Source organism: Peromyscus eremicus, chromosome 5 (assembly GCF_949786415.1).
Source record: "Peromyscus eremicus chromosome 5, PerEre_H2_v1, whole genome shotgun sequence".
NCBI classification, from domain to species: domain Eukaryota; kingdom Metazoa; phylum Chordata; class Mammalia; order Rodentia; family Cricetidae; genus Peromyscus; species Peromyscus eremicus.
This window is the reverse complement of record NC_081420.1, coordinates 29,228,546-29,241,557: the sequence shown is the minus strand read 5'-3', so window position 1 is coordinate 29,241,557 and position 13,012 is coordinate 29,228,546. Positions and strand designations below refer to the sequence as shown.

The following is a 13,012-nucleotide window of genomic DNA, read 5'->3' as shown; positions in this document are numbered from 1 at the left end:
TGGGCAGCTGATATGGCACATCATGCCAGGGCCTTCCTGCCTCTTTGCACCTCTGGGCACCTATTCTCCAATATGTCCTTCTACCTGGGCACCACGCCCACCCTCCGAGCTGTGCCCACCTCTGCACCTCTAACCCTCAGCTCCTGGCTCCACTCTCCATCTGGATCCTCACATTACAGATGTGTTGACCTCTGCATACGCTCCTTCTCCAGGCCTATGTCACCATCTATGTCACCTGCCCATGGTGATATTCTGAGACAAGGACCAGAAGCAGGCCCTATACCGGACCAGAAATTGCCTCTGAGAGGGAAAATGAGAGGGATTTCACTAGCTGTCTTCAAGAGGACACACTCAAGTTCACAGCCATGTTGTTTGCCACGACCCAATGGGGGGAGCGGGTAGCCCAAGTGTCAATCATGGATGAAAGGCGAAACAAAAAAGGGTGTATTCATAAATACAGCATAATTCACCTTAAGAAAGATTCTGACACATGCTACAACACAGATGAACCTCGGGGACATCTTCAGCAACATGACAGTTGCATGGGCACATATATATATCTCCATTTATATGAAATACCCAGAACAGTCAAAATCACAGAAAAAGAAAATAGAACAGTGGCCACTGGGAGCTGGAGGTTGAAGGATGGGAGATGACTGTCTAAACAGGGACTAAGCTACCGCTGGGAAGATGAAAAGATAGACTGGGTGAGGCCACACCAGTGTGTGAACAGACACAGTGACACTCAACGTTCTTAACAGGGGTCAATTTTGTGACGTATGTTATCAACATTAAAAATGATTGAAACAATTTTTGAAAAACACGAGACAGTAACTTTGTGTTCATTCTACATGTTATGTACACACAGTTGCCCCTGGGGACTTCCACAGTATGTGACTATCAAGGGTGCTCAATTTGTAAAGTGTCTTTTGAACACAGAGAGGCAGCGTGTAATCTAATCTGAGAGGAAACACTATGAAGTGCAAATTGTGAGGCTGGAAGCATAAACCATAATTCAGCATGACCTCTGGGAGCCTCTCTGACATGCTCTCCTTTTTCAAATGACACCACGCAGTCAAGTATGACTGCTAGCGAGTAGGATCATACAAAGGGCTGACTCTTCTCCAGTTCAAAACCAGAGGTCTGATAAACACTCCACTCGTACTGCTATGACTTAACATTCTCTACCACACATCCCTATGACTCAGCGCTTTGGTTTTCAGTCCAGATAAGTGACCCAACAACAGCCTGGCTCCCGGAGCCGCACTCTGCTGTGTGAGTGGCTCCCTGGCTCCACCATGTCATAAAACACACCTAAGGCCAGTGAAGACCAGAAACAGACCTGCTCAAGGCTTTGGGACGCTGCTTCTTGGCAAAAGTGGGGCCTCTCCCAAAAAGAGTTTGGCTTTTTACCACAAGGAATGTAGAAAAAGATGTGAAATACAACAAAGGAAGGTCGGGGGGGGGGGGAGAGAATGATTGAATAGGAACAAATAGGTAAAAGTGAGGCAGACAGACTAGGAGAGGCTCAGGGCACAGGGCCTGCTTAGCTTTGCAGCAGTGACATCTGACATGTGTGTGTGTGTGTGTGTGTGTGTGTGTGTGTATCTGTGTGTGTATGTCTGTGTGTGTGTTTCTTGGAAATGACAGCCTAGGGCTACTAGAAGCAGGCCCAGGCCCACATATGTCCACTTTCAGAAGTATCCATACTTAGCTTCCTGTTCTACAGTCAGGTATTTTTACTACATGGAATGTACTTTGACTCTGCACAGGGGTTCTACAAATTATGGAGCTGGTTCAAATATGGTAGCAGAGGTATAGGTGAGAATTTGCAACACGTTTCCAGTTTCTGATGTCCAGGGGCATTTTCCAAGGTCCTTGGATGACATAGAACTAATGTCTAGAGTCAAAAGAGGCCCTCAGGAGGTCCCTGCCAGTAGCACACTGGGGCTGAATGGCCAGGTAAGTCACAGGTTGAGTGTCTGGGAAGGAAGGGGATACTTTGCTTAAAGCATTGAACAACTAAACAGGTCTTCTTCCAATCCTTTACCCCAGCCAGAGAAGAACCAGTCCTACACCGAGTCACATGATTCCAGAGAGTTCCCCAGCTCAGGTGACTGCATGCCTGGTCTAGAACCTGCCACCCCCCACTCCAGGCATGGAAGGAAAAGGAGCCAACTTATGGAGGCAAGGATGGGAGCAAACATGGCTTGCAAGAGGACAGTAAGTCAAGGACAATAACTGTGACGTGAGGAAAGGGCGATGACAGTGACCTTAGGGCTCCCGAAAGTCCCCTGTCTGGGTTGGCTGTCCCTGGATCCCATTGCACCCACCATGTGCATCTTTGCAACAAACCCCTTTCCTGTGTGTTAGCATGATCTGCAATGTTGCTCAGTTACTTGTAAAGCAAGTGTCATGAGAGGTCTGATGGAATAGAACGCTGTGCAAACAGGAGGCTGGAGAGTCTACCCAGCAGTGATGGAGTCCGCTGCAAACCTAGTCCCTTCATTCTATAACCACCCTTCACAGAAGCACAGGGCCTGGCAGTATCTGGTCACTTCTGTGCAGGGAGCTATGCCATTGGGAATGGCCAGCCTTGAGTCAGATGAGCAAAGAAAATAACAGAATGACTAACTCCCATCACCCAGGAAGAAGTTCAATGATTACTGTGGCCAAAGCCAATGGCCTTAAAAAAAAAAAATACCCAGGGTACGACTCTAGGTAGAAGCGTCCTGTTCAGAAACTCACTCTGCTTTCCACCTAAGCCCTGCAGTGGACAACGGTCACCATGGACACCTCTCAAATTCCATTCTTGACCATACTGTCCCCCAGTGCAGCTCAGTTAGATATCAGAGTGTACCAAAGTCACTCTCCACCACATGGCATTCATCTCACATGTCTTCCTTCTCTGATCCACATCCTGTGAGCCCCAGGCCCTGTGGCCAGTGACCTGTTTAGTTCTCAGATGAGAATTCTCCCCACCAGCCAACCAACCACAAGAGGATCCTTGGTGGCCTGACTCTGGGTGCAGGATCCCTGTGTACAGGGCACACCCAGCTCTCCAGGGAGAGATACCTCCACCTCTATGCACCAGTGAGATAAATTACCCTTTCAGGTATGACCCTATCACCTCCATCTCAGGGCTTCTCATACGGCAGCCCTCACCCCACCAGCCAGGAACCTCCTGTTTGCCAGGTGGAGAGGTGAGGTAATGATTCCCAGGTGCTCTGTCCTCCCACCACCTGGAGGGAAGGCAGCAGGTACCCCACCCTGCCAATGAGGAAGCTGGAAAGAATAATATAGATTTGATAAGCTGGTTCCAAGCTGGAGCTCTGACAGTGCCAACCACACCCGCCAACTGAAGAACGCTCCGTCACATTTCAGCACGCCATGTTCAAGGGGCTCAGGCTTGTATGGCAGGGGTTTGTGGGTCAAAGACCTCTAGTGGGGAGGCAGACTGACTGCATTCTGAGTAAGTGTTACCATCGCTGGGAGGAGTCAGTCAGATGATGGCTGAGCTGACTCAAGGGATGAACAGGAACCGGTGGGCTGAAGAATGAAGGGAAGGGTGTTCCAGGTTAGTGGAAGAGCTTAACTCAAATGTTGAGGAGGAGGAGGAGAGGCCAGCTGGGAGCTAGAGAGGTCCCCTCCAACAAAAGAGGTATCGAGGAGGAGTGGAACGGTAGATAAAGCTCAGGCCAAAGCCAGGCAGTTTAGGGAGCCACGACAGGGAGCCCTAAAAGGCTGCAAGCAGAACCACATGACAAGTTTGCATCTTAGGGTCTCTGTGGTTTCAAAGGCAGCAAGATGAAGCCAGGTAGGGGTCTACAAAGGCCAAGGGGGCACAGGCTAGAGAAATTTGTACAGAGGCAAAAACCTGCCCCACAGAGCCACAGAATGACACACCTCAACTTCAGTAATCCAAACGTATGCTTAGGGGCATTCTTAGAGCACAAAAGACCATCTGCTCGGTCACAAAAGGCAGAGGGTAAGAACTGGACATGCCAATTGCCCCTCAGCCCCATTTTATGTAAACTAGAGACTCTGGACAAGAAGGTCCTACTGATATGACACCCCACACCCAATGTGACCTCTGTCTAGCCTAGGGATACCGGGAAAGCGGGCAGCGGATGTACATTCTGACCCTAAGGTTTCCCAAATCTGCTCTTTCAGCCTTGTAGAAATGTAATTAGCACTCTCCCATTTTTAGCAGGAGAGTAAATGAAATTTTAGAATGCACCTCAGGACCAGCATTCCTTGACGCCCAGGGCGAGGGGCAGGGGTCAGGTCTTCCTGTCTGACTACGGCTGCCAATGTCTGGCTTGAACTTAGAGCTCCAGTGTGATGTCCCACTACTCCATCTCAGGCCCCTCCTTCCACCAAGCACCTTTCAGTAGCACACACAAACCAGGTCCCCCAGCTACCCTACAGGCTGCCTTCCTCACGAGAGTCCATAGCAGCTGCAATTCTCGGGCCCAGGCCCTCTTCAGCCCACCTTCCTGTCTGTCTGTCTGTCTGTCTCTTTCTCACCCCCCATGTCGTCACCTCTCTAATTGAATTCACATGCCTGGTAAACTGGGATATCTGCAGCAGACCCAGCTGGCACAGCCAGTCCACCCTGCATATCTCACCATCCAACCTTGATGCTGCGGTGACAGAGAACTTTTTAAAAACCTGAACTCTTACCCCCTCGTGTCACCAACTCTGATCAGTACACCGATAGTTTTCCCTTTGCTCTGAAATTACAGAAAACGTTCTTAACGTGGGTTATGAGCCCTGGCCCTTGTCCTATTCCCCTACCAATGACGGGCGATCTTCGTTCCTGCACACCACATGGCCCTTGCAAGTACTGTCTGCCCTCTGGGAAACTCATACTGTTTGATTTTGCCTCTCTCCCCATACACAACCCTTAGTACATCTCAGATACACCAGCCCCTGCAGGTCAGGTTTCTTTGTTCTGGCTTTTCATTCCCCTTTCTTTCCATACACTCATCTCAGTTTGAAATTAAAAGACCATGACTCGACCCGTTAGTCTGTGCTTCCCTTATTAGCCTGCCAGGCCTAGAACGGTCGAGCTCTTTTCTTCCAGTGCCAGGTTCAGAACATGCATGTAAAGGAGGGAAAGATGAAAGACTGGGGGGTGGGGGCGAGCTTGCACTTATTTCTGTGACAAATGCTTAATGTCTGGCTTTCTGAAGAAAACCGCAATCCCCGGTCTGTGATGCTTGCCGGTTTCCATGGTGGAAACCCCTAAACACCCCTGGATGACCCATTGGGAGCCACCAACATTATGTTACTGAATATAAAGATGGGCAGAGATGCCCACAGTGGCTCTGGTATACCAGCCACTGGCAATGCCCAGACAACATTCAGAAAAGCCAATGTCCTTATACATGACACCAACTCTTTGACTCAGCTCTCCTTGGATCAAAGGTCAAAAGGAATCACTACTTGCAAAAACTGCCAAGGACAGAAAAAGAGCTTGAAGTGGCGGCTTCTAACAATAACAGCACCCCAAACCATTCAGAACAAGATGATGGAAGAGGAAAAACTGCCCTACAGCCCTGGAGAGTGTTGTGTTCCCTAAGGGAGGGTGTCAGACCTCTCCACAGCCTCTCAGTCCTGGCCTCTTCGCTGCTGAATTAAAGGTTAGACGCAAGTCTGTACAAAATGTGGGTTCTACCCCTGTGTTAGCAGTTCTAGAAATCCACTTTCACAGCACCATAAAAACAAAACAGTTGCAATGCCAAATTGAAGAGGAAATGAAATCATAAAACTATTAGAAGAAAACATGGGATTCCACGCCCCCGCCCACCCGAATCATCTAGGACTATGGAAATCATAAACCTAACAATACAAAACTCAGAAGCCATGGAAGGAAAGACTAAGTCACTTGACTCTATGCAAACCAAGCTATGTGTACAACTCAAGCACCATAAGCAGAACCAGAAGCTTGGGTAATTACCCTGGGGGAGGCAGTCTCAGAGCCACAAGTGCTGCTGTCAGTCAGTGGAAATAACCCTTGAGCATGCATGCACATGAAGGCAAAGAGATGGGAGACCATTCCGAGGAAGGAGAATGCACAAGATGGCAAAGCCGCAGACTGAGGCGAACACAAGTGCCGCAGCAGTAGTCAAATTTTATTTTCCACTTATCAGAGTAGCAAACACTTAAACGTCTGGTAACTCCACAAATCATGGAAGGTGTGGGGAACAGGACCACACAAACTACTGGTGAGCATATAAATGGCTAAGTTCTTTATAAGGAACACTGAGGAACACTTACCAAAATAACAGTGTAGGTGGTTTAAATACCTGGCTTCTTATATCTTGCATGTATGCAAATATTTGTGTGTAAGAATGTCATTACTTATTGTATATATACATATTTAAAACAGTAAAGATGAGAAATGACCCCAATGCCTTCTTAGTAAATAACCAGTTGAATAAATTATGTCCCAGTCAGACAACAGAATACTATGCAGACATAAAAAGAAGGAGGAATTCTCTATAGACTGATGTGCACTTAACTCTGATATAAACAAGAGGTAAATATATAAATGAAAATAGAATATTTTTGTAAGGATACATAAAATCTGGCAACTATACTGAGGAGCAAAGAGAGCAAACAGTGTGACTTATACTATAGCCATATATATATATATATATATATATATATATATATATATATATATATATATATATATATATATATATACACACTACTGGGATGACCAAATGATACTAGGAAACAAGAAATTTTAGTACATCAGCAAGAATATGAAATTTAAAATGTTTCTGAGGGGCTGGAGAGATGGCTGGTTGCTTAAGAGCTCTTACTGCTCTTGCAGAGGACTTGCGTTCAACTCTCAGCATGTCAGACAGCTTGAAACCAACTGTAACTTCAGCTCCAATGGATCTGACGCCCCCTTCTGGCCTCCATAGGCATCTGCACACACATGGTGCACACACACACATACATACACACACACACACACACACACACACACACACACGGGTGGGTGGCACAAAGATGCACATAAAAACAAAATTAAATCTTAACAAAATGTTTCTAAAGATTGACAAATACTTTTGATATGATACAGAATAGTGGCAGATTCCATTAAATAAACACTGGAAGAGTGAAATATGCAGAAGTGTTAAGCATTTCAAAAATGGAAACTAGTTACTAGTTTAGGATAACACTGTGGACTACTTTAAAAATATTACCATTGCAATGATAGTAAAATTAGTTTTAGTCTTAATTACACTGTACTGAAGTCATTTTAAATAACTTCTAGAAAAAAGATACAAATTACTTCCAGGATATTAAACAGCCTTTGAGACAAAGGTCAGAAATCTTTGCAAATTCATGAGAAGGCAGGAGATGAATGAACAATTAAAACTACAACTACGGGGAAAAAAGAGGCTTGGGGTGGTTAGCTGGCATTGTTTGCTGACCAGATTCTAGAGAATGCTCCAGAAGGTAGTGAGCCTTAGCAACCAGCAATACTCATGAAGAACTACACAGGATGAGCTGCGTGAGCCATTAAGAACAACACTTTTATATTCACGGGGATCCATTTTCTCTTTTAATTAAAAAAAGTATTAAAATCTCAGCAGCATGAGAAACTTTGAACCACAGCACAGAGAATGGGAAAGGGAGCCCACTCCAGAGCTGCCTACCTTCAGAACCCCTCACCTGCTGTGCTGGGAAAGGGTTTTGTTTGATTCATCCTGAAGGCACTGCCAGTTCTGCCCAGCAGAGCAGGGGCATAAAGCACAGAATGCTAGGACAGAGATAAGGAAGTCGATTGAATACCTGCTTCCAACGAGGAACCATGCAAATATGTGTTCATTTTCTGTAATCAGAGCTATGGCTATGTTAAGATCGGCCTTGGGTTACTATTCTTAATCAAAGGGAACAATTCATGTGAAATGTTCCAGAAACTAGAAAGAGATGCACAAAATAAAGGTGGTGCCAATATCACCATCATTTTGAAAGAACTGGAGGGTCTATGGTGAGAATTCCGGTGTGTGTATAACAAATGCAAGGATCAAGTCCGAAGATGAAAACAGTAAAGATAACTGGGCCTGGTGCTGCATGCCTTTAATCCAGGCACTCAGGAGGCAGAGGCGGCCGGTGGATCTCTGAGTTCGAGGCCAGCCTGGTCTACAGAGCAAGTTTCAGGACTACTTAGAAGAAACTGGGGCTGTATTTCATTGCTACCAGGCAGAGAAGTCCTCACTGAATGCAATCTAATAGATAAAGCAAGGTGGGCTGGGGGCCACAGTCCTTAGACAGAAGTATGTCCTATCTGCTAAAGGTGATGGTGCATCTGTCATAGGCTCCATTGGCATGGCATTTGTCCATCTCTCTTTTGGGGTAGATCATGCAGTGCCTGCTTGGTTGTGCCATGGTACCATGTTTAAGAGGCATATTTTCTGTGCCACAGTAAATATGGCTAACCTTGTTATGAATGTAACAGCTGAAGGAGGTGGACATTTTTCAGGCAGGTAAGAAACTACTAAATAAAGCCAGGCATACTGGTGCATGCCTTTAATCCCAGCACTGGGAGACAGAGGAAGGTGAATCTCTCTGAGTTCAAGGTCAGCCTGGTCTACAGAGTGAGTTGTAGGACAGCCAGGGCTACGTAGTGAGTCCCTGTCTGAAAACAAAACAAACAACAACAAGAAGGAAGGAACAAGGGAAGGAAGGAAGGAAGGAAGGGAGGGAGGGAGGGAGGGAGGGAGGAAGGAAGGAAGGAAGGAAGGAAGGAAGGAAGGAAGGAAGGAAAGAAAGAAAGAAGGACGGACCAAATATGCGTTCTATGGTGGAAAAAGGCATTCTCGGGAATTGAGCTGCAGACAAGCATGAGAGAACTTCAGTGTAACTCACCGAAGTTCAGGCTTCTTTACAAGAAAGGGCAGGTGGGCCTGCTTGGGACAGAGCCCCACTTGTGGAATTTTAAACTGAAGAAGTAAGTGCATGTCACGGGTGTAACTTGGAGGGGAAAGACGCACAGAGTCCAGGGGACCCACTTCATTCCATATCCTGGCCCTAACTGTTTTCTTCCAACACCCAGGTATGAAGGCAACAATTGTGTTACCTCTTCCCAACCAACCACCAGGGCTAGAAGGGACAAGGCTGTGTTTCAGGAGCATGCCTGTTGAAGGAGCCATGCTGAACACTGAAGACAGCCTGTGGCTGATACAGCAGGGAAAGGGGCAAAGGGCAACTTCTCCGAACTTGAACTTGTATCCATGGACAAAAGGTGAAGGATTCTTTTATTTCTGCCTACTGTGTACAGGGTAGGCAGACACTTAACTGCTAAAATGCCAGCAGCATCATGGTACAAATTCTACACTGGTGCGTGGACACAGCATCCAGTGAGCACACTTAGCAAAGGGAGAAGTCCACTCCTCATGCCAAACTGGACTGGAAAGGCTCTTTCAGGCATTGTTACAGATCAGAACACAGTGGCAGGGCAGTCCTCTATCTCAGCATATTGGTCTGTGGAAATCAAGATGTCCTTCCCAGCCTTCACAGTATGAGAAAGGATGCCTCTAATTACCCAGGCCTTCGTTCCTTAGTGTCATCTTGTCCGTAACACGTGACTGCCATGTGTTGTCAGGTACCCTCCTTCCCCCCATGGCGGAGCCCCCTCCTGAGTGTTAATTTTGAAAACTTGCCCAGCTTTCCAATATGCCTCTATATAGTCTGTTTTCGGGAACTATTTTGGGTCTTGCTTCACACCAGGCCTGGCAGGAAGAGTGCCGTCTCCTGGTCCCCACGCCTGGAGTACTGGTCTGCTGTCTCTGTCTCCTCACTTCCCACTTGACTCTCGCACAAGCAAAGCACTCTTCACACATACTCTTTCAAACCATTATTCTTCCTTTATTCCAGAAAGGGGCTTAAAATACTCGGCAATGTTGCCAAATCCTTCTTCTGACAGGCCTACACGGCAATTTAAATAGGCGCTGTTTTTAAAATTGTTTCTGTCGCTAAGCAAAAAAAAAAAGGGGGGGGGAGAGAGAGAGAGACAGAGTGAGAGAGAGACAGAGAGAGAGAGAGAGAGAGAGAGAGAGAGAGAGAGAGAGAGAGAGAGAAGGAAAAAAGCAATATTGCCCTCCATGAATGGGAATCAGTTCCAGGAGCACCTTTGGAAGGGAGAGGCTGTGCTGTGGGGGGTGAGTCAAGATAAGACAAGCTAGGAGGATCTTCCCAATTATCTCACAGAGCAGAGGGATCACTATGCCAGACAGTTCCCACAGGACACAGCGTTTCTGCCCAGGTCGGTTCAAGATTAAAACAATGATTATGATGATGTAAGAGTTTCATCTTACTCATCCATGAACTACAACTGTTTACTAACACACACTGGTTGTGGGGATGGACTCCATGCAGACAATTATAAACTGTCCAGATCCATTCTCACCTTTAGACAAAGTGTTTTCAAACTGCTCAGAACCACCCTAGTTCTAAATGCACTGTTTAAAATGCAAAGGGGGCAGAAACTGCAAATGCTTCACAAAGCGCTTGACAAGGTGGCATCCAGTATTTCCTACACGTCAAGACAATTGAAATTTATGCATATCTAGGGTCATAACGGTCTAACACTACCAACTGTCCATTTTTAGGGTGACATACATCTCTCACAGAATACTCCTACTACATTACACAGGATGCAGAACCTCTGCAAGGGACAGGGAGGACAAAGTGGGTACTAGGGACCAGCTCACCAGGTCTCAATGCCTCAGACCAGAGCAGCTGCTGGACGAGAGCTGCGATGACACTCTGCAAGCTTCCCACATCCTTCCTATGCTATGGCGCTATTGACTGAAGTCCTGAGAAAACATTTGAGGGGACACTCTGACATTGAACTCTACAGCCAGACAGATCTCTGGGAAGGACAGCGCATAGTTGGGATGGGGGTTAGGCAGCAAGGGAACTTTTCTAAGGGCTCTGCTTCTTTGTCTATAACTTCAATTCTTTAATTGGCTTTAATGTGATCAAGGCATGTGTGGGATGGCTGAGGTCTGCCAGAAAGAACATCTGAGAGTAGAACACTATTTTTCATGGATAGTTAGTTCCTGGTGGGAAACACAGGGACAGGCGGCCTGTGGAAAGAACATAGCTATGGCCTGGCTCCAAGGAGCAGACCTAGAAGAGGAATTGAGTCTTCCAGGACCGCTGCTGAGCCATCAGTGAGTCTGACACCTAGCAAGATAAAGGAGAGCATTTGAACTTTTGGGGGAAGGGCACCCTTTCCATATGTGCACTGGGACAGGAGTTTGGGTGGAAATTAGAAAAGGCTAAATCGGTGCCTTAGAAGCGGATGCAGCGTCACGGGCACCGCAGAGGGCGGCAAACCGCCTTGGCTTCATATCCAAGAGCATCTCCTTTGGGGGACAGCAGGGAGCCCAGTCAATGCGGGATTGTGAGTACACAGGCTAGCATTTCGGGCTCCCCAGCAGGGTAGGCTCGGACCTAGATCTGCAGAGAGAGATGGAGCGCAGAGCAGAGGCAACCGAGATCGGAAGAAAAGGGTTCAGGAGAAGAACGCGGGGACGCAGCGATCGTGGCCCTTACCTTGCTGACCACGTTCTGGACGAGGCCAGTGCGGATGCCGTAGTCCCAAGCGTGGCAGTCGCAATTTGAGTCGTTGTTCCCCTTGCCCGGAGGGGACGGAAGGGGTGGCGTGTCGCTGCTGTTGCTTCGGTTGCTCGCGGTCCCCCAGGCAGCAGTGGAGAAGGGGGTGGCCGGGGGGCTGGTCCAGTTGCCCATGTCGCCCCACCGGCCGGTGACAGTGGCACCTGCCAGCTCGGTACCTTTGCCGGCCCCGCGGCACCAGAAGTTGGGCTGGTCCAGGAGGAAGGAGTCCGAGAACTGGCTGAAGCCGATGAACAGCGCCGGGATCCAGGTGAGCACCACCAGGGTCTTCTGGTAGCCGCCGCCCAGGCCCCCGAGGAAAGGCAGCACCGAGCCGTCATAGTCCAGCAACAGGAGGCTCGGGGCGGCTGCCGCCGCGCAGCAGCTCGAGTGCGGGCCGCCGCTTGGGTGCAGCGCAGGCAGCGGCTGGATCTCCGCGCTGCCGCCGGAGCCCGCGCGTCCCCCGAGGGGCGCGGAGGCCGCCGCGTCCCCGGGCGGCAGGGATCCGTTCTCCTCGGCCGGAGCCGGCTGCCGTCCGGCACCGCTACCCGCCGCCTCGCGCCGCCGGTCTATCGCCATGGCCAGGGCCCGCGGCGCCCGCAGAGGCGCATAGAGCGCGGCGGAGCTCGGCGGGCGCCCGGGCACAGCGCGCCGGGCCGGGCGCCCGCAGCTGCCGCCGCCGCCGAGGAGGGCCCGCGGCCGGAGAGAGCGCTCCGGGCCCGGCGAGTCAGGCCGCCCCCATGTCACCCGCGCACACCCGCGCCCTGGGCGCTGCGGCCCCGCTCGGGCGCCCGGCAGAGGCCGGTCGAGTCCTCAGCCGCTGCGGTTCATCCGCACCGCGGCCCGGGCGCCCGCCGAGCTCCGAAGCTCTCCGCTGCTGCAAGCCGGCTGGAGAAGAGGAGGAGCCGGCGCCGCGCCGGACCCGCGCCCTTGTCGCGATTCGCGGCCCTGCGGACGCCGGTGCGCGTTGTCCTGGGGCCGCCGGCGGCTGCGGGCTGGAAGGTCCTCTACGGACTTGGGGCGCTCCCGGAAGCCGCGAGCTCGCAGCCAGCCTGCGGAGCCGGCCGCGCTCTCGGCTCACCGAACCGGCCTCCGCCTCCCGCCCCGGCCCGCCCCCTCTCCCCCCGCCGAGGTGGAGGTAACCGCGGCACCTGCTGCGCCGCTCCTGCGCACGAGCGCCCCCTCCAGCCCAGTCGCGCCGCCGCCGCCCGGGCAGACGCAGGGGCGGGGAGAGGGACACCCCGGCCGCCGCAGGATCTCCGGCGGCTTTTCGGCGCGACGGGCGGGGGTCCCCACGGAGTCGGCTCTGGCGAGGAGCGAGGGGACAAGGTCGTCTTCCAGTCTCGAGTCCCACAGACAC

The 13,012-nt window shown here is 50.1% G+C and overlaps 1 protein-coding gene across 2 annotated transcripts in view; it reads right to left on the bottom strand.

The window, feature by feature from the left end:
- Slc22a23 (solute carrier family 22 member 23) overlaps window positions 1–12,231 on the bottom strand; it is a 171,536-nt gene extending 159,305 nt beyond the window's left edge. For both annotated transcript variants that reach the window (XM_059263199.1, XM_059263200.1), the window contains exon 1: window positions 11,593–12,231. In XM_059263199.1, coding sequence (XP_059119182.1) covers window positions 11,593–12,231 — 639 coding nt within the window. The remainder of the gene's footprint in view (window positions 1–11,592) is intronic.
- Between the last annotated feature and the right edge of the window lie 781 nt (window positions 12,232–13,012).